General features: G+C 43.8%; 8 protein-coding genes across 8 annotated transcripts in view; 3 read left to right on the forward strand and 5 right to left on the reverse strand.

Annotated features, from left to right (window-relative positions):
- SS1G_01854 (hypothetical protein) overlaps positions 1–1347 on the reverse strand; it is a gene marked incomplete at both ends in the record, with an annotated part of 2568 nt that extends 1221 nt beyond the window's left edge. The window contains 4 exons of the mRNA XM_001597608.1: positions 69–252; positions 302–976; positions 1066–1089; positions 1218–1347. Of these exons, the coding sequence (XP_001597658.1) occupies positions 69–252; positions 302–976; positions 1066–1089; positions 1218–1347 (1013 nt within the window). The remainder of the gene's footprint in view (positions 1–68; positions 253–301; positions 977–1065; positions 1090–1217) is intronic.
- A 686-nt stretch (positions 1348–2033) lies between these two features.
- On the reverse strand, positions 2034–2552 carry SS1G_01855 (predicted protein; the record flags this gene model as incomplete). The annotated part of the gene is made up of 3 exons (XM_001597609.1): positions 2034–2104; positions 2233–2422; positions 2532–2552. The coding sequence occupies 3 exons, from the start codon at positions 2550–2552 to the stop codon at positions 2034–2036; spliced, it is 282 nt and encodes a 93-aa protein (XP_001597659.1).
- Positions 2553–2960: 408 nt separating this feature from the next.
- On the forward strand, positions 2961–5121 carry SS1G_01856 (hypothetical protein; the record flags this gene model as incomplete). The annotated part of the gene is made up of 2 exons (XM_001597610.1): positions 2961–3083; positions 3130–5121. The coding sequence occupies 2 exons, from the start codon at positions 2961–2963 to the stop codon at positions 5119–5121; spliced, it is 2115 nt and encodes a 704-aa protein (XP_001597660.1).
- A 2594-nt stretch (positions 5122–7715) lies between these two features.
- Positions 7716–9824, reverse strand: SS1G_01857 (hypothetical protein; the record flags this gene model as incomplete). Its single annotated transcript, XM_001597611.1, has 4 exons — positions 7716–8280; positions 8340–8559; positions 8630–8792; positions 8841–9824. 4 exons carry the CDS (start codon positions 9822–9824, stop codon positions 7716–7718), a joined length of 1932 nt encoding a protein of 643 aa, XP_001597661.1.
- Positions 9825–10947: 1123 nt separating this feature from the next.
- SS1G_01858 (hypothetical protein) lies at positions 10948–11751 on the forward strand (the record flags this gene model as incomplete). Its single annotated transcript, XM_001597612.1, has 1 exon — positions 10948–11751. One exon carries the CDS (start codon positions 10948–10950, stop codon positions 11749–11751), a length of 804 nt encoding a protein of 267 aa, XP_001597662.1.
- Positions 11752–12634: 883 nt separating this feature from the next.
- Positions 12635–13825, reverse strand: SS1G_01859 (hypothetical protein; the record flags this gene model as incomplete). Its single annotated transcript, XM_001597613.1, has 2 exons — positions 12635–13274; positions 13332–13825. The coding sequence occupies 2 exons, from the start codon at positions 13823–13825 to the stop codon at positions 12635–12637; spliced, it is 1134 nt and encodes a 377-aa protein (XP_001597663.1).
- Positions 13826–15674: 1849 nt separating this feature from the next.
- On the reverse strand, positions 15675–17883 carry SS1G_01860 (predicted protein; the record flags this gene model as incomplete). Its single annotated transcript, XM_001597614.1, has 7 exons — positions 15675–15698; positions 15970–16007; positions 16471–16498; positions 16910–16957; positions 17328–17371; positions 17418–17582; positions 17841–17883. 7 exons carry the CDS (start codon positions 17881–17883, stop codon positions 15675–15677), a joined length of 390 nt encoding a protein of 129 aa, XP_001597664.1.
- Positions 17884–18367: 484 nt separating this feature from the next.
- The window catches only part of SS1G_01861 (hypothetical protein), a gene marked incomplete at both ends in the record, with an annotated part of 1484 nt that continues 656 nt past the window's right edge, over positions 18368–19195 (forward strand). The window contains 2 exons of the mRNA XM_001597615.1: positions 18368–18619; positions 18894–18925. Coding sequence (XP_001597665.1) covers positions 18368–18619; positions 18894–18925 — 284 coding nt within the window. The remainder of the gene's footprint in view (positions 18620–18893; positions 18926–19195) is intronic.

Here is a 19195-nt window from a genome sequence, read left to right on the forward strand (position 1 = left end):
TTGGCTGATGTTCAGAGACGGAGGCAATAATAGGGATGTCGCAAGTCTTGGCATATCCGGTATCCCACAAAGAGTAGAAACGGCCAGTCCAAGGAGCAATAACACCAGAGACGGTGAGAAGTACCAAGCCACCAAAGGAGATAGCGAACACGGCAAGGACAAATCCTCTAAGGAGAGTCGCGAACTGCTTGCTTGGTACACCGGAGCGGACGAATTCGACAAATCCAACCAATTGAAGAAGGCCGAAAACACCTAAGCAGATTAGTACATAGATATCGTAAAATCAGACAATTAAACTTACCGAGAGCGGACATATGTTCACTACTGCGAATTGGCAAGAATCCTACAAAGGGAATTTGCATGCTTGCCAACGTGCCTAGTGCGTACCAGGTACAATAACTGACATACACTCTTGGGCTGAATCTTCCCATGCAAACCAATACAAATACATGGAGAGGAATCAAATTGGTAATGAAGACATATCCACCCCAGGCTGATACCATGTATCCATAGAACAAAGCACACAGAGCACCCCAAAATGCGGATCCGAGCTTGATGGCTTTAATCCAGAGGTAGAACGTGAATACAAGTAAGAAGATTGCGATGGCTTCGTTATCGTAGCTGCCTGCAACTGATCGCGAAATGTAACCTGGGGCAATTCCCATGAAAATAGCCGCGAGAAGACCGGCGGAAGGAGATGTGGACATCTCATTGGTAAAGAGGTATGTTGCAAAGGCAGTCAAGCCAGAGAAACCTGGTGCGAGAAGCACGCAAATGTTTCGAATATCGACTGGAATAGTAAGAGCTCGAAGGGCATGGTAGATTACACCACTGGTGACCATGAGACCTGGGTATAAAGTTCCTCCTGTAACACGCCCAAGTGGATGCCATGTTCGGTCATCAAACCAATCCCAGAAATCATAGAAGCCATGCGAGACCAAGTATTTTGTAGCCCTGAAATTGAACCAAGGATCGACTGAGCTTAGGTTAGTTTCCGATCATTAACAGAGAGCGGAGCTGGAGAAGGAAGAGCTCCATCCATTGAGGGGTCGCTTAGATACTAACATTCGTGAATTATACTCTCGAATCCTGTACATAAATATTAGCTTTCATTGGACAATTTAGTCAATGGCAGAGTGTACGGCGGAAGTGTTTTGCCTTTCAATTCCAAGCAGGATGAGAGGTTCCAAATAATTTATGAAAGTTGGGATACATACGAATCACAGAAAACAATCGACTGGCAATTGCAGCACCGGCAATTAAGCAAAGAATTACAATTCTTAAAACTCCACGAGAGTTCTTCCCTGTACTCCCTTGGAAAAACGGTTCCTGAGTTTTCGCAACCATGATGATGGCAGCTGTGGTGAAAAGGAAAGTTGTCGCTGGTTGAAAGGTTCACTGGATTAACACATATCTGTTCGCAATGCTGCACTTTCAGAGCTCCGCGTCAGTTCACAGGGATTAGATTCTTGACCCGCCCGCGCTAGTTCCAAGATCACGTGGGTCAATAACCTTGAGTGGCTTATTCTCTATTTGTGCACTGTGTGTACTAGGTATGTTATCTTTCTATGGTTATTACTCTATTCCAAGAAATCAATAGATGCAGCTGATGTTCCGGATGAGTGATTGCTAGGTTTGGAAAGTGGCTTGATATATATGTCTTTGGTGGCTTGGCTAACTAAGGGAAAAATATACTTTTCCCACTAATCCCATTCCTGTGAATACAAAGCAGTATGGAAGTATTTTATGTTCCTACAACAGATTTGAAGCGTACGCAACTCCTTCTGTGGTTCTCTTGTAGGTAAAATTGGGTCTCCGACAACAGAAGCTCCCAGCTGTATTGGTCGTCTATAGTACAATGTACAAGAAGTATCACCTGAGTGACGTCTAAAGGCTTTTGTGTGTTTGAACAAACCCTAGAAACCCTCTCCAAACATCGCTGGATCCCATATCAACTACCACGAATGGTTTTCATTCAGCGATGCACCTCTATCATTACCCATAAATTATCCCCCCAATTCGCCAAAATACCCCTAGTTCTCTGCTGCTAGAACCTTCAAGTATGCCTCAAGATCAAAATTCTTGTCCATAGGATCCCGTATAACTACTTGAATATTAGCAATGCTGTACGTAAGAGTTTTGACGAGAGATATCGAAAAAGATTGAATAATCATTCGATTGCGGATATCGGAAGGTGTGGTAGAGGTTGAGGTATGAAAGCAGTCCACGTACTGTCATCGCCTCCTGTTTTCTTGCTCGCAGGTAAGTTCTTCTTTGCGTACTCTGCTTTGGCTTGCTCAATCAACTTTTGCTTGTGCTCGAATTCTCTGTGTGCTGCTGCTGTCTTCGTTGCAGAAGATATGCTCATTTGATGGTAAAATCCATAGAATACACCCGCGCCTAGGGCTGACCACCGCAGAACCTGTAAAGAATACATATTAGCATATTTCTGAACAGTGAACTTGCGGAGATAAATTTCAAGTTGAAATGAAGCCTTCGGATTAAGGAATGCGCGGAATCGTAAAACGTACGTTTACCCCAGTTGAAGCCATCGGGAAGAGTTGTGAGAATATGCCGAGGAGAGTATAGTGAGGAGAGTAATGGCTTAACAAATACCAATTGAACTTGGTATCACAACGAAGAGCAGGTAGAGTGATTGATGTCGGCGATAAACTTTTTCAAGGTGGTCGGATGAAATATCGCGAGCAAGCTTCAGCGGCATTTTGCGGGACCAAACCCCACGTGATATCCAAATTACAATATGCGCATCTTAACAAACGCGACTTCAATCATGCGTGTTTACTTGTTTGTTTGGATTCTAATAACACAACTTCATACTTGATTTCATACATATCTGGAATATTATAATACCACCTCTGAGCTTTAACTAATCTCAACAACACAATATTGCGGTAAAATAAAGGTGTCTGCCCATGGAATGGGCATAGAACTCCTGCAAAATGCAACAGCGACGAGATGAAATTCTGGCGAAGAAAGCCAAGCTCGCAGAGTTAAAGAGGCAGAGAGAACTCCGTGCAAGAGAAGTTTCGGCAAGCAGGCAGAGTATAGGAAGTGGAAGTGATGTAATTAAAGCCACCCTACCACCTGAATCAAACTTACAAGCCATAGCTTGCATCCCCTACACCAGGACGAGCCGATAATCGAAGGGAACTTGACAGTCTAATTTCCAGTCTAGTTGGAGATAGTAGACCTGCATCAACTGGTCCCGGCGGAGCAGGATCACCGGCGAGAGGCAGTCGACCAAACAGTGTATTAAGTGCCGGTGAACTAAGTAATGCGCCGTCCGAATCGAGCCCATCGAATGCCCAAGTCTCGCAGACTCAACACTTATCCATATCGACCCCACAGTCCCTCTCTACGGTTCCATTGTCTACAGTCTATGAATTCCCACCATCTCCTGTTAAGGAGGTATTTTCATATAGTAAAGGGGTACAAACAACAGAGGAATGGGGAACACAAACCTCGAAGCCCCGAGCGTTTGAGGATTCCGACGATGAGCTTGACAGGCCAACTGGGGTACAGTCACCAAGCAAACGACTAAGCAGAAGGGAGAAGAATCGAGAGGAAGAACTAAGAGAGAACATTCGCCGAGAAATCGAGGAAGAGCTTAAGGCAACCCGAGACCTTGTGGATGGCCCTATAAGACCAGATTCCCAGCATTTATCAACAGCAAATTTTCCCGCGAGAATCTTGACAAATGAGGAGCTCAATGCTGTGACGTCGTCTGAAGAATTTATGGACTTTGTTGAAAGATCAAGTAAGGTTATTGAGAGAGCATTAGATCAGGAATACGATGTACTTGCAGATTATGGGTTGAGTGGCGCAAATGGAGTTGGAGATGACGATGAATATGGTAATACAGGTGGAAAGGGTAGGAGGAAGATAAAGGAGGTTGCCCAATTTTATGATGAACGATGGTCAAAGAAGAGGATGATTAGCGCCATCAATTTCTCACCTAAATTTCCAGAGCTCGTTCTTGCAGCTTATACAAAGAATCCTTCGGCACCACATGATCCAGACGGACTGGTTCAAGTCTGGAATATGCATCTTCACGATAGGCCGGAATTTGTCTTTCATGCACAATCGGATATCCTTGCCGCAAAATTCTCTCCTTTCCATCCCAATTTGATCGTTGGAGGTGCTTACAGTGGTCAAGTTTTACTTTGGGACACAAGAGCAAAATCGGCACCAGTTCAAAAGACGCCTTTAACTGGATCAGGGCATACCCATCCAGTCTACTCTGTCGATATTGTAGGAACGCAAAACGCAAATAATATTATATCATGCTCAACGGACGGTGTTATGTGCGGATGGACAGTAGATATGCTTGCGCAACCACAAGAGCTACTTACATTAACAACGCCACCTCCGGCAAAAACTGAAGATATGAGTCCAACTTGCATGGCTTTCCCACAAACAGACCCGACATACTTCCTCGTTGGTTCGGAAGAAGGAACCGTGTATTCTTGTCATCGATATGATCGAGCAGGCGCAAAGGCAGGTGTTGACCAAAGAGTCAGTTACCGTGGTCATGCAGCTCCAGTCATGTCTTTAAGTTTTCATCCAGCAAAGGGTCCTGTTGATCTCGGCGACCTTCTTCTAACCAGTTCCTTGGATTGGAGTGTCAAATTGTGGAAAGTCCGAGCCCCAACCGCAACAGCAACTACTGCCATCACAGGAGAAGGTCAGATAGTGGCTCCATTATTTGACTTTACGCGAGAAGATCTTGTCTACGATGCAGCCTGGTCACCTATCAAACCTGGTGTATTCTCACTTGTAGATGGAGCAGGGAACCTAGAAGTCTGGGACATAACCGTCGACACCGAAGTTCCCGTGTCTAAAGTCCAACCTAGCGGTCGAAAAGGTGGTCGAAGCATCATGTCCAAGAGTTTGAATCGTGTAGCATGGGAACAAACCGAGGGAAAACGTATCGCAACTGGTGGTATTGATGGCATGCTCTCGGTATTTGAAGTAGGTCCAGATCTTGGGGGTAAAGATAGTGCCCGGAGCGAGGAATGGGCGAATGTCAAGAAATTGGTGGCGAGAATGGAGTCGTCGGCTCAAAATACTAATGATACTAATGGTATCAATGGGTTGTAATTTTCATGTAGATGTAGTTGTTGATGGAGGTTGATATGGAGATGCTTGTAGGTGATGGCATAACTAGCTGGCTGTATTAGGTAGATATGGCGTCGTTGTATTGAATATACCCTAGTTAACAATCAACATTCGTCGATCCCCCATCCTCCACCATTCACATCTGTATTCCCTATTGGATGTAAATCTAGTACCCTACTTTCCGGCCATCCTGTTACGAGGTTTGCCGTCTAGATCACGTGGAAGCGCTCTAGGCTCTCGAGGTGGTTTATAACTAAGCGTCAAGCAGGGATTTAAAGTAATGACAATGCAATTCGTAACTAATAGTAGAGTATACTAAATGATTGATCTTGAGCATGAAGCTCTATACAAAGGAAATCCATCTTGATTATATAGACCTTCGTGTTCCGAAAGTCGATCGACTCTTGAAGGGCCGATCGATTCCTACGAAGTCGGTCGGCTTTCGGATCAGGTGACACTAGTCACATGATCCCGTCAACTAATCGGTCACCTGATGCGGTCTATGTTACGCCGCCATAACAGAAAGTTTCAGGATTCATTAATATCTATATAAGAAACCCATAATTCAAATTTCATCAAATTTTATTTATTAATTGTAAAATGATTAATAAATGAAAATCACGATTTTTGGTGTTAAAAGTTGGCCGGAATTAGAGGTAGTCAGAAAATAGAGTACTAGACTTATATTCTAGCTATAAAACTGTAACGATACTGTACTGGAGGCAGCGGCTGCCTAAGGTTCGTCTGGTTGGTAGTTGTGGATTAAGGCTATATCACTGGTATTCACTTGGAAGTGAAGTCGTTACTAGATCAAGTAGAATGTAGGTAAACTAATTGATAACTAAGTTGAGCACGAAGCTCCTATACTATGAAACTACTCTGACTATATACCTATGGAAAAAGGGAGCCCCTAGGAGCTTTGAGGGCTCCTAGGGCTCCTTATCACGTGATTTCTTTTTATCCCGGACACTAATCCAATGGTGAATCATGACAAAAACCCACTTCTAATCCACCTACCTGGTGATTCTTTTGTCACGAATCACGGTTCAGATTATAGTAGTATAATGAGTGTCGGTGATTTAGCTACCGATTACAGGGGGAGTGTGATTTAACCGCGGTTTACAGGGGATTCCTTATCGCCTGCGATAAGGAACCCAGGAATCCTAGGACAAGTGTTCTAGGCAACCACAATGGAACAGGACAAGTGTTCTGGGAGATCAGGGAGAGCTAGGATAGTATGCGTCCTAGGATAGTAATCGTCCCAGGATTAGTGTCCTGAGGCAGATAGGAGTCACGTGATGAAGCCCTAGAAGCCCTCAAAGCTCCTAGGGGCTCCCTTTTTCCATAGGTATATAGTCAGAGTAGTTTCATAGTATAGGAGCTTCGTGCTCAACTTAGTTATCAATTAGTTTACCTACATTCTACTTGATCTAGTAACGACTTCACTTCCAAGTGAATACCAGTGATATAGCCTTAATCCACAACTACCAACCAGACGAACCTTAGGCAGCCGCTGCCTCCAGTACAGTATCGTTACATCTTTCCCCCGAAATTATAATCTTGTGAAACGATAAAGAGAACACAAAATATAAACATCGAATCCTTAGAGATTATCTACCCTTTTGCCCTGTCCCTAACCTTCTAATGTCTGCTTCGTATACCTCATATCCATATCTTATGTTTTTATACTTCTTATATCTCAGCCAAAATTAAAATCTATACACACAAAAGCTCTTACACAGAACTCAGAACTCATAAAAAAACACAAAATATAAACTCACCACTCCATTTCCACTTCCACTTTCCCTTCTTAACAAACTCCAAGTAACTTACTCATTATACTCCCTACACTTTCTTACTCCCTACACTTTCTTACTCCCTACACTTCCCTACCTCCTACACTCTACCTCCTACCAATCGATACGAAAACCTCACTTCCGGACTCTTAGTATTAAGTATCAAGTATTAAACAAAAGCATGAGTTTATTTTGGACATGATTTCGTATTGTATTTATATTAGAAATAATTTGGGTTTTTGTAAGATTATATTTTACGGGCTGGCTTCTGTCAAAGGCAAAGGGGAAGATTATAAGTCTTACCAAATCAAGTAGAACTTACAAACGACAAATCACAGGTCACAAGTCCATAAAATCATAAACATATAAATAATAATAAAAGCCTAATAATTCCATCATATTCATTGTAATCATATGATAAAGTAGAAAGAAACAAGTTGGTATCGTCCGACACAAACGCCCACGCCCAGTCCCACACCAAACTCACAGAGAAGAAATCCTATTCTCTCTATCCAAACCCATATCCATATCCAAACTCCACAAAAACAAAAATCCAGAACCACAGAAAACAAATCCAACAATTCACCTGATACATAAATCCTAGCGCACACCACCGTCTCTTTCTCATCAGTACGAAGGCTTGAGGCAGGGACACCCAAGCCAACAAAATGACAACTCGCACACAACCAAGAACTGATGTTTTCTAATCAAACAACAAACTTAGAGGGATCTAGCACACTCAATAGTGGCTAGCATACGACCTCAGATAGGCAATTAGCTCTACTTGCGTTGGTAGAATAGCAAATATGGTTGATTACTCCCCAGAGCCTTTGCCAGAGTCGTAGGGTCGTAATATGCATCATTGAAGCAATTCCAGCGACCATCGGGTCCACGAGCATCACAGATGTAATGTCCATAGTCGAGACTGCCAGAATGCGAAACAGACGCTACGAGCTCGTACTCCATGGAGTCCTTGCTTCCACTAGGGTCGCGATAAGGACTGAGGTCAAGGGTATGGTCGATGGGAAGCGTAAGCTTATCCTTTCTGCCATCATAACCAAACCGTTTAAGCTGAACGAACAAGATATCTGGTGCGTGACTGATCGACTGTACACGATGAACGTCCCCTACCTTCTTACACTTCTCGCACCTGTAACCTTCGATCGTCTCATCCAAGTATTTATGCAAGTACGAGGAAAGAGAACCACCTCGGATACGCGGTTTGAGAGGTACGGACAAGGCTAGTTCATCTTGTAAGTCTCCCACTGAGACATTGTGGCATTTATCGCATGTGATTCTGCTGCTTAGAACAAGCTGCATTATTGACTGCATACTGGCAACGCTCCTGGATCAAAAGTCAGCGTCATGTTCTATGTAACCGACGAAAAGAAAATGTAGACTTACGAAGCCTTCATCTGTTTGTCGATCTTTTCCAACATCCAGGTAATTTGCTCATGAGGATCACCTTGCCCAGAGGGTCCAGGATACCACCCAAGACGCTTGCACTGGACCTCGAGTCTTCGCAGCATGATTGTGATCTCCTTGGCAGGAAAGCCAACAGTCCAGTATTTCGAAGACAAGTGGCAAAGAGCGCAGGCCAAGCAATCTTTTCTAGGTATATTGCCTGGCGAAATTTGTCAGCCAATGAATAACCAAAGAGAATGAAAAAATAATTCAGATTGGGAATAACTTACAAGTGTCCACAGGATGTTGGTCAATCAAAAAATTGAAGAATTTGGGAAGATGGAAAAGACCTTGTAATAAACTGTTTCTGTAGCATGCATATCCAGTAACATTGGCCAATCCCCTCTGGGCAGCTGTTGGCATGCGGGTTGAGTCTTTTCGTACTTTCGAGGCCTAGAGATATATGAGTATTTATGCTAGTAAAAAAAGGAATTGGCTTACCAAATATCTTCGTTTCTTCAGCGAATCACTGCGTATCTTCTCCAATTCCTCCTTCGAGGGTTTTGCACCCGGCTTGGAGGGGATAGCTGTCTGGGCAGGGACTTTTGAGGCCTTGGGATTAAGTCGTCGCTTCTTTGGTGATCCCATTTTAGAAGCAGTTTCATCATCCTCATCATCTGGTCGTGATCTCTTCGGAGAACTACATTTAGTAGTGGAGTTTTCATTTTTAGCAGAGTAAAACTTCGATGGTTCAACGAATTTGAGCTTGATCTTGTTGCTCTTCGTCTCAGGAAGTGCTTCATTAGAAGATTTGGGCTTCGTGGTGATTTCGTCTTTGATAGCGGATGAAGGAGACAATAACCCAGGAGATTTAGAAGGTGCTGAAACGGCGCACGGAGGAAGTGAGGATAGAGGTAGATTTGACGAAGCAGAAGCAACAAATGAAGGGGTGTTGTCAGATTTGTTTTCCAATGAAGGACAAACAGAATTCTCTAAATGAGGAGTGGGAGCAGATAACTCTGATGGCGGAGGAGAATTAGATGTCATTAACTGAACAGTAGTATCAACTGTCTTTTCCGATGGAGAAGAAATAGAAGACTTTGATGGTGGAGGAGAAGCAGATGATTTTGCAGAAGGAGAAGTAGACATCCTTGAACGTGGATTAGACTTTGCCGAAGGATGGTGATCAGAAGGCCTTGTTGGTGGTGGTGAAACAGATGACTTTGAACCATTTGTAGAAGAACTGGAAGACGAAGAAGCTGATCTTGCAGGAGAAGACATTTTCCTGCCACGCGAGAACCGTCGTCGATAAATCTTCGATGGCGCGAAATATTGTGCGTACAGCTTGTTTTGCTTTGGGTTCTTCATAAGAAATGATCGCGGATTGTATTTGAACGCTTCCGTATAATTGTATCCGGCAGAGTTGGAAGAATCAAAGGTGAGAAATGGAGGTGCCTTATACATCTTCATAACTTTGGTCGCCATTATGAATGTTAATTTTTATATTGTCCTCTTGGTTGGTGGCTGTACAACGCGTTCTGATTGTTTCAACAATAAGGAGGTTCAACAGTGCGCTTGTCGTGTATCTTTTTTCAATGCGAACGCGAATCGTAGAGTATGACAGTGAAATGTAAGTGATTTAATTGGTGTATGGAACCTCAAAAATGGTCAATTTCGCTAACTGACAACAGGTAAACTACCTTATGCCGCTTCTAATAAGTCTCGTTTGATAGCGTGCTGTCGTAAAATTTGGCAGAGGAAAGTACAAGTAAAAGAGATTCCCAGCAAATAACTTTCAATCTAGCTCAACTCCCTCTCAAATTTGTAGTAAAGATTGGTATATATTGTAAAAGAAAATTGAGCTCCCGTTGGAACTTAATCGATGCCTCTAAACCGTTGATTCTCGAACTGTACATCGAGTCTGGAGCAGGAAGTCGTATTCCGTTCAAGGAGAATGTGCGATTGAATTCGGTTGCGTGGATATTCTTTGGCTTATAATAAAACAGTCCTAATATCGGGAGTTTTCTAGTTGGTTCCTTGGTAATAAAATGATTGTATGGCTGTCGTTATATCTTCCTTCTGGTCGAGACATGTGTTGAAGTGAGGTCTGAATTTCAAAAAAAAAAGAATATTTTTTTTCATGCGCATCATCCCACACACCAAGAAACGATCTGTGCACTCGAAGAATAACTTTGCGATTTTCTTTTCTTTTCTTATCTAATCTAAATCAAATCTAATCCCGCTAACCTGATCGGTGCACATTACTTCCCCGCTGCAAGTGCAAAAATTATATCACAGTAGCATTCGCCCATTTAAGACCTTGTCTTGGACAGCAGCGCTTGAGGAGAAACATTAAAACCTTAAAGTAACCTCTTAACATCTGTTTTATTACTCATCACTTTCAAACTGGGAGAAAGATAAATCTCTGCCCCTCATATACCAAAAGTTCCTCATCACGTCACATAACATACACCTACTTCTAATCACGAGGTCGAGACTTTCATTTGTCAAAAAGGGGATACACATACATACACTACTCATCAAACATCAACACCAACATCAGACCTAACCCAACTCCAGTCACGAGACCAATCCCCCCTCTCAAACCATGGCAACCCAACCAATCCCCGAAGAATCCCACTCCGATTCATCCCACCCAAAAGTCCCCCTACCCAAATCCGCACCCGAATCCACACCTATAGACTCTCCCCCCAGCATCCCCGAAAACTACGAAGAACAAAACGTGCACGCAGTCTACGAACAAATCGCCTCCCACTTCTCCTCCACCCGCTACAAAGCCTGGCCCATCGTAAAAACCTTCCTCCAAACCCTCCCCCCTGGATCCATCGGCCTCGACATCGGCTGCGGCAATGGAAAATATCTCCTCGTAAACCCGGACATCTTCATCATCGGCTCGGACCGCTCTACAAACCTAGCTAAAATAGCTAGCGCGCATCAACCACACTCTGCTATTGTAGCCGATACACTAGCATTACCACACCCAGAGGGAAAATTCGATTTCGCAATCAGCATAGCAGTGATCCACCATCTATCTACCCCTCCTCGTCGCCGCGAGGCCGTATCCTCTATTCTCGCTACGCTATCTCCCTCCTCGGGAAAAGCACTAATCTATGTCTGGGCACTGGAGCAATCATTCTCCCGTCGCGGCTGGGACTCCACAAATCCCCAAGATGTCATGGTACCCTGGGTCATGCGCACGGGCAAAAAGATAGCTGCCGATGGAAGTGTTGCACAACCGGCTTCGGAAAAGACATTTCAACGTTATTACCATTTGTATCGGGCCGGTGAACTAGAGGAGGATATTAGATCCGTAGGAGGCGTAGTGGTAGAAAGTGGATACGAAAAGGATAATTGGTGGGCTATTTGTTCGAGGGGCGATGCAAGCGGGTGAATGTGATGTTAACATTGTGGATGCGCATTGTGCATACAGGAGATGAGCAAGAACTCGGGATGGTCCCGAGCCCCTAGATGAATATCATGTAGGATATACTGCTTTGATGCATGATGGTGCATGCAGGCATACATACATGCATACATGCAAAATCTTCTATCCATAAAGCAAGTAGCAGGTGACAGGACCCGAGTCGGAGGTAGGCGCCAGTGTAGTACGAAATCGACCGGGAGGTTAATACCCGCTTCTTCCAAGACGACGCCAGCCAAGGATTAGCACTTCAGTCTATACTATTACATTACTGCATCACAGGAACCTGACTGCTGGTACACCACTATTAATGTCTGCTGAACTCAGAAGACATATCAAGAAATACAGAACAGGAAATATTTCCATGTAAAGATAAATAAATACAGACATAAAAGACATATATACATGTAGCAATCATAAAGGCAAATTACAAGAGTATAAAAGATACAAACATCATAATACAATCTAGAAGATATAGTTTCAAGCACCATGCATGCCTGCAAGCAATGCGTGCTACGCTACCCCATCTCATCCTCCTATCTTATCTTAATCCAATTCAATCCATCAAAACCCTACGCAGCCCAAGCCAGGGGGAAAGCTCACGCACACATTTTAAATCACCGCGCCATCCCAAAATGCAAAGCCCACCCACATATGCTCACCACAACCCATGGTCATCCCATACCATCCCATCCATACCATAGCAACCCAAAACAAAGTAAAAAAAAAAAAAAAAAAAAAAAATTAACTTTTTCCCAAGCGCCAATCGCGTTTGCACACGTTTCCTTCATTCCACATAAAGTTCTATTTGAATAATTTGATTGATGTTGAATTGTGCTTGTCCTTGTCAAGCTCACTGTCTCCTCCTCGACGAATCCCTCGAGCTAGTTTCGGGGCTTCCTCTTCGCTTCGCTTCAGGTCGGTGACCCATCATTCCAATCGCGGGTAAAAGTGGTCCTGGGCTTGGGTAGCCACTCGAATATCCACTCGAGTGCGCCGGCGTCGACATTGCATAGGCAGGTGTGCTATACGGGCTGACACCCGTGGTCATCTCCACCAGGCTTGGTAGATATTGGCCACCTCTTCCTGGTCCCATCATGTTTATTCCACCCCCGATGGCAGCTAATGCTAGACCATCGGATGGGCTGGTAGGTGGGACGGATCTGGGGGTGCTTTCTCTTCTTGCGGCGATTGTGCGAGTGCCTCCTCTCGGATTTGGGTTGCCTTGTGCAGTTCCGGGTCGGCTGTATCTACCGCCAGTAGATCCTGAACCCATTGTGCTAGATGTGGATTGGCTGTAGGAATGTCCTCTCACTGGTGAAGCTCTTGAACCAGATGATGGTGCATCGAGAGTTACGCTAGATAATGAGAACGGGACAACACCTGCACGTCTTGCCATATCATTTTCGCCAAGTTGCCAGTGCATAGCTTCTGCTGCTCGCCATGGTACTGCCATTTCCTCGGCTACTTTTGACCACATCTCTTGTTTGAATCTAGATAGTGATGTCAATAACATTCTTTCTCGAGTCCAATTTTGGAAGAAATCATACCTTTCGTAAAGTCTGGCGAGCTTGTTCTTTCGTTCTTCATCCCATTCACTCCTACGTTCCAGGTAGTTTTGATAATGTAACCGACAACTAATGGCACTGCGACCCGGTAATCTCTTAGAGATGTCCTCCCACTTCATTCCACTGCCCCTTAGATCGATGATCAAAGCATCTTCGTCGGCCGACCATTTACTCTGCTTCTTAGCTGGAGACTCTGATGGATGGGCACCCATACTTCTTTTTCCCCCTGAGCCAGAGATGGCAGCAGCGTAGATTGGTAAGTCTTGTTGTGCGATTGATGACTGAACAGATGCGGATCTTGTTTGATTTCTGTCGGGTGGTGATGCGGTCGGGGACTCATTAGAGTCCGCGTCCTTGAGGAGAAGGGAGATATCCACGGTGATGACGAAGTCCCTGATACCGTCAAGGTCGACGGATGATCTGCGAAGAAGTGGTGCACGGTTTGTTTCTGTGTTGCTTTCGGTTCTGTAGATCATTAAATTTTGACACGAGGTCCGACAATTCGAACTTGTTGATAAGATTCGTCCCTGGAGTAGTTTGTTGATGGGAAAAGAATATCTGAAAAGAGACAACAACACTTTTGATAGATATGAGTAATATGATGGCGTGAAACAGGCTAGATTGTTCTTCAAGGCGTGATGGCTTGGATTGTTCGGGAAGGACTATCTTGAGACCACTTCTGACGGGAGGACCACGATCCTATTTCAGGCCTTCGAAGTAGAGGGAAGGCGTGGCTCGCGTAAGATCCAATAGCCATAAACCTAATTGGCAAAAATATATCATTGGATGCGGCCAATCGCGGTAGATGAGATGGAAAGGGAAAGAGCAAAAGCCAACGCCAACGGAACAATACGTCAAGTTTGCTAATGAAGCTTGTTCAAAGACAAGGGCATTGTTCGAACTGATCCCCACAAGGAATGACTAGGTTGGGTGCTAGACGGTAGGTCGGGAGCATGCGCAATGCAAATAGAGCCCTTGGTGGTGGGGGGCGGCCAGCCAGGGTATGCTAGTGTGGAGGAAGGCAGGCCACGAATTCATGCATGAACATGAACGTGAGCATAATCATGCTTCCAGAATGGTTGCATTCTAGTGTCTCCATTGTTTAGAAGTCGTAGAAGAACAGTTGAAACTTGGGAGCTGGCGTTTGAAACAGATTTATACTCCTTAGATCCCTCGAGGTTGTTTTAGACACATGTCTGTGCGCAACCTGATCGAACTTGACTTTGATTGTAATTATCTGCAGTTCACCAAATTACACAATAGGAGAAGGCTTTGAATGCTGCAGCAATGAAAAAGTTCATGATTTCATCTCGATTACTAGACGCTGCCTCAATGAATAGACATTGTAGATCTGAGATTGACGTCTAAAAAGAGGGAATTGGCGGTCTGATTTTGCAAGGGTAGTGGACAACTCTGATTCAAGGATTATAATGTATGATCTTCATGGCTTGCAGCGCTTCTTAGTCCTCGATGAACCACGATCTTCCGTGGGGCGAGGAAGCCGAAAAAACCGAAGAAATTTAAGCAAGCCACATAGAATAAAAATTCCTTTCAATTGGGTCGCTGGTGGCTGAAAATAACCCTTGCGCGACCGTTTAGGTCGGCTGTGCCTCATCCAAAGTATAATCCTTGATGCCCAAGCAGGAGAAATATGCTGCGCTGTTCGATCTCCGTTTGCATCTCTGTCGCTAGCCATTACAATGGGCACAGTTGCATCCCCAGTCTCTTGCCTTCAATAGAGCCTTCGGATACCTACATCTGGCGGTGTAAATTCGTATAGTCATGTGAGACGGCGCCATGATCGTGTAGACGGTTTGAGTCATTGAAACTTTTTTTTCTTTTCAGAACTTTCGGAAACATGGTATCCATGAACGTAGCCCAAAGCCTAAATGACCAACACCTCAAATGGCATACACGGCGAGCGCTCAATCAAAGCTTTCTGCAGTTCGGGTTCAGCCCTGATTAATCTCATGATTCTCATTCGGGAAGATGGGGGCGGTGAAAGCCAAGTAGACGCTTTTAGCTGTCACCTAGCCTCGAAAAAGTATAAAGTTGTCAGATCGGACGAGAGTAGCAAATTGTGGTTGTCGCACGGTCTTGGAAGATGGCGCCCCAAAGCAAGCGTCGCCCATTGCGTGCATTAGCATGCTTAGCAAGATTTGACAACAATAGCAAAGCTGTGCTGTCATTGTTGATTGCGGTGTCTCAGAAAGGATACATATTCTGCGGATATCCGTCATGTAGCTGTGCCCGTTTGGATTCCATTTACAATGGTCATTGTTGTGTGAAAGTAGAGTTCTGCATTCTGCAATCTGCATTCAGCATTCAGCATCCAGCATTCATGGAGGCCTGAGTAAGGCGGCTGCCAAAATTAGTATTAATTGCCTCATGCACAAAGTATAGGTGGGTTATTTTTTAAGCGTTGGTTCGGCTAGCTGCCGATGTTATGCCATGAAAGCATGATCTCATCATGAGTTTTCCCTAGTCGTCGGTGTAGAATTTCCCAATTGAGCAGGCTTAGTAAGGAACAGCTACTATCGTGTTCATCGCTCCCTCGTCCCGAATGGAATAGAGACCGATCAATTGTGGGGTGCTGGGTGAGGAGAGAGATCTTGCGAACCACGCAAAGCAAAGTCAAAAAGTACTCCGTAGATACAGCTGGAGATTAGCTTTCACTTGGCTCGATATGATCAGAGATGCAAAGATGTAAGTAAGGTTAAAGATGCAAAGATGCAAAGATGCAACGATGCAAGTCGCGTGGCACTTCGGAGAGTGGCGCATACAGGGCCAGGGCCATGGAAAAGAACTTACGTCTCAGAAAAGGAACCAACCCCAAGCCCATGTCCGTTTGAGCGGTGTAGTATCGTATGCCATGCAGTCCCAGACAAGAACAATCATACTAACTATAGACTCTGTCGTAATCTTGGAAAGGAATAAATGGCGCCGAAAAGAGTTCGAGGATAAACTCTCATTGATGATTGAACACATTCAACGCAGGGTCCAAAATTATTTCATGCTGAGTTCCCGTGTCCTCTTTTTCTCCGATTTGCTCCATGGGAAGATGATGATGTGGGAGTGGACAGTTTTGGTATAATAATTCAATCCTCTTAAAGTTACTTACTACTGAACAAATCACTTAACAAGTCAGACTACAAACGAAAAGTTAGCCAGCCAATTGGGACACGAACTGTTAGAGATCTTCTCCTGATCCTCTTTTCTACCCACAATTTTCATCAAGTTTGAGCCTTGCGATAAAGTAAAATCCATAATCCATAACCATAATCCATACCTAGCTAACCTTACTTTATCATTCGTAATTGGATCAGTTCGCCTTGTTATACTATAATAAGTTAACCCAACGATCAATTGCAGTTCACGGTCCTTTGCAATTGAGACTTCTAGATCATCGACTTTATTGACTTTTCCATGTACGGAGTAGTGAGTCTTATAATTATGATGATTCTTCCAATTGTGTGGGGGATGGAAGAAAGTGCTAGGATGTAAAGTTTGAGAGAAAGAAGATGTATCAGTTCATGGATGGATGAACCTTTAAAAAATACCACTAAGATGTTGTTGACGAAGATATTTGGAAATTGATCAATCTTGTCCTATTTCTTGATTGATAAAAATTAGGATTAATAGGTGGGTATGTAGAAGAGTTTGAGAGAAGTAATAATAGAAGAAGAGAATTTCCATCAGATTGGGTAACCTCGATTAAACTCGATTAATAAACTCGATTAACCAACCGAATCTTCATATGCAAGTGCGTTTGGTAGACATGGAATATATTTTCATGGGAGAATTAATGTACCTACCTAGTACCTATCCTACTCTGCAGGTGATAGACGGAGTAGGCGACGTAGATGATTACCTAGAAGGTGCTTATTTCCTGTGCCTGCCTTCCTTATCTTCACTCCTCTTTTCGAATGTGTGATGTGTTCAACCTGAACAATATACTCCATACATCGTAAGACTTACATTGTACATCGTACATGATATATTGCAGAAATACATGTTCCTTCCTAAAATCTTTTTGTTCATGTAAGCTTAACCAAGCCTAGCACTCACTCCATGTCGCCGTCCCATTTCGGATTGAAACTGTCAATTTAAAACTGGGGTCATTGAAGAAGTTGTGGCTGGTGAGTTTTCTGAATAATAAACATCCCACCAAAGCTTCCACTGCTTCCAGTTTCCAGTTTCCAGTTTTATATGGGTCGAATTGACGAACAACAACTTAATGGATCAATTTGCCTCATCTTCATCCTTCTTGACCCATTAACGTCGTATTTTGACCAAGAAAAGTATCAGTGACACCTCATCCGTCTCCATAATCTGTTTTCAGTTTCTCCATCAAAGGTTCTCCATCGAAGCTCTCACCGAATCTTCTCAACAGATCAATTGCTATACGAGAACGATTGCCGTTGGCCGTTGCCCACCCATCTGCCACAAAGTCACCCCGCCTTCAGTCAGAACCTGGTAGACATAGCATACCACCCAGGTAAATAGGTAAACTTGGAAGTTGGCACATTGGCATACTGGCACACTGGCACACTGGCACACGTCTGTCCCTGGTAACTGCAGAGATCCGTCAACTGGGATATATTTCTATTTCAAGGTCAGAAAAGGAAAGAAATAAAAACGTCTACTGTACGTACTGGCCTGCCCTGCTCTGCCCTGCCCTGTCCTTGTCCTGTGGATCTGCCAGTGATCATTCGAAAATTCCTTCCATTTCCAATTCTTTATCGATAGGAAATTATTATTGGGGAATTATCTATTCCCAATCAGAATCTACCGATAAACCTTGAGGTTTCTCGCAGATTCGCTTCATTTGAATTGTGTAACGGTACTGTGTACCTTAAACCTTACCCAACATCAACTTTTCCCTTGTCGCCTTAACATCGGAAAATTTCAACATTCGAAGCCTCATCCGTTGACATACGCCTTACATACCTACCTACATACTTACATACTTACATACCACACATCACACACCACATCCCTCAGAATTTCAAACAACCATGAATATGCAGACAGCAGGGGATATCCCCATGATTGTTAAATCAGAGAACTCCGGATCAGAGCGTCGTATTACCCCATCCTGGTCCATTGGTCAACTGAAATCCAAACTTGTACCCGTGACCGGTATCCCTTCGTCAGATCAAAAACTCACCCTGTGGATCAACAACCAACAATCAATCGATATTCAAGCGCTGGATGAAGAGAATACACAATTGACCAACTTCCCACTGGCACCACATGCCGTTATTCACGTGAGTTCGGGAAATTTCTTTAGCTTCGTAACGCGAAACATGTCGTGGTACTCTAAGACCTTATCATTCTGCAAGGCTGTCTGTCCACTGGATCTCACGGATGTTTGTTTCCAACTCCATATGAGACTTGATCTTCGGTATCGCATTGCTACTAGACCAGGTGGTCATTTCAACATCATATGATAGTTCATGCCGATGTGTACCAGGTTGCCCCAATAGTTCATTCCATGATACTTATTTAAATCATTGACATGATAAATCTAAATTTGTATAGTCTACTCATCTCGCTGATATTGCTTTGCGTGGGTTAGTTTCCTTCCATACAGCCAGGCCAAGTGTTCCATGATGCTTCGAGTGGATATTTTTTGACACGGACATGACAAGTTTTGTTCGTTGTCCATGAACTATTTGCCGTAGACTGAGCTCCATCAAGTGGATTCATTATTGCATTAATGTGGTCTCACTCTGAGTCAAGGTGTGCTGTATTCGAAGTCTAAAGCATTCCATACCTGCAAGCACAAACTATTCTCCTTTACAAGCCTGGCAATACTCTATGAACGGCACGTATCATTTTAT

The sequence above is a fragment of the Sclerotinia sclerotiorum genome, genomic scaffold, assembly GCF_000146945.2.
Source record: "Sclerotinia sclerotiorum 1980 UF-70 scaffold_2 genomic scaffold, whole genome shotgun sequence".
Taxonomy (NCBI): domain Eukaryota; kingdom Fungi; phylum Ascomycota; class Leotiomycetes; order Helotiales; family Sclerotiniaceae; genus Sclerotinia; species Sclerotinia sclerotiorum.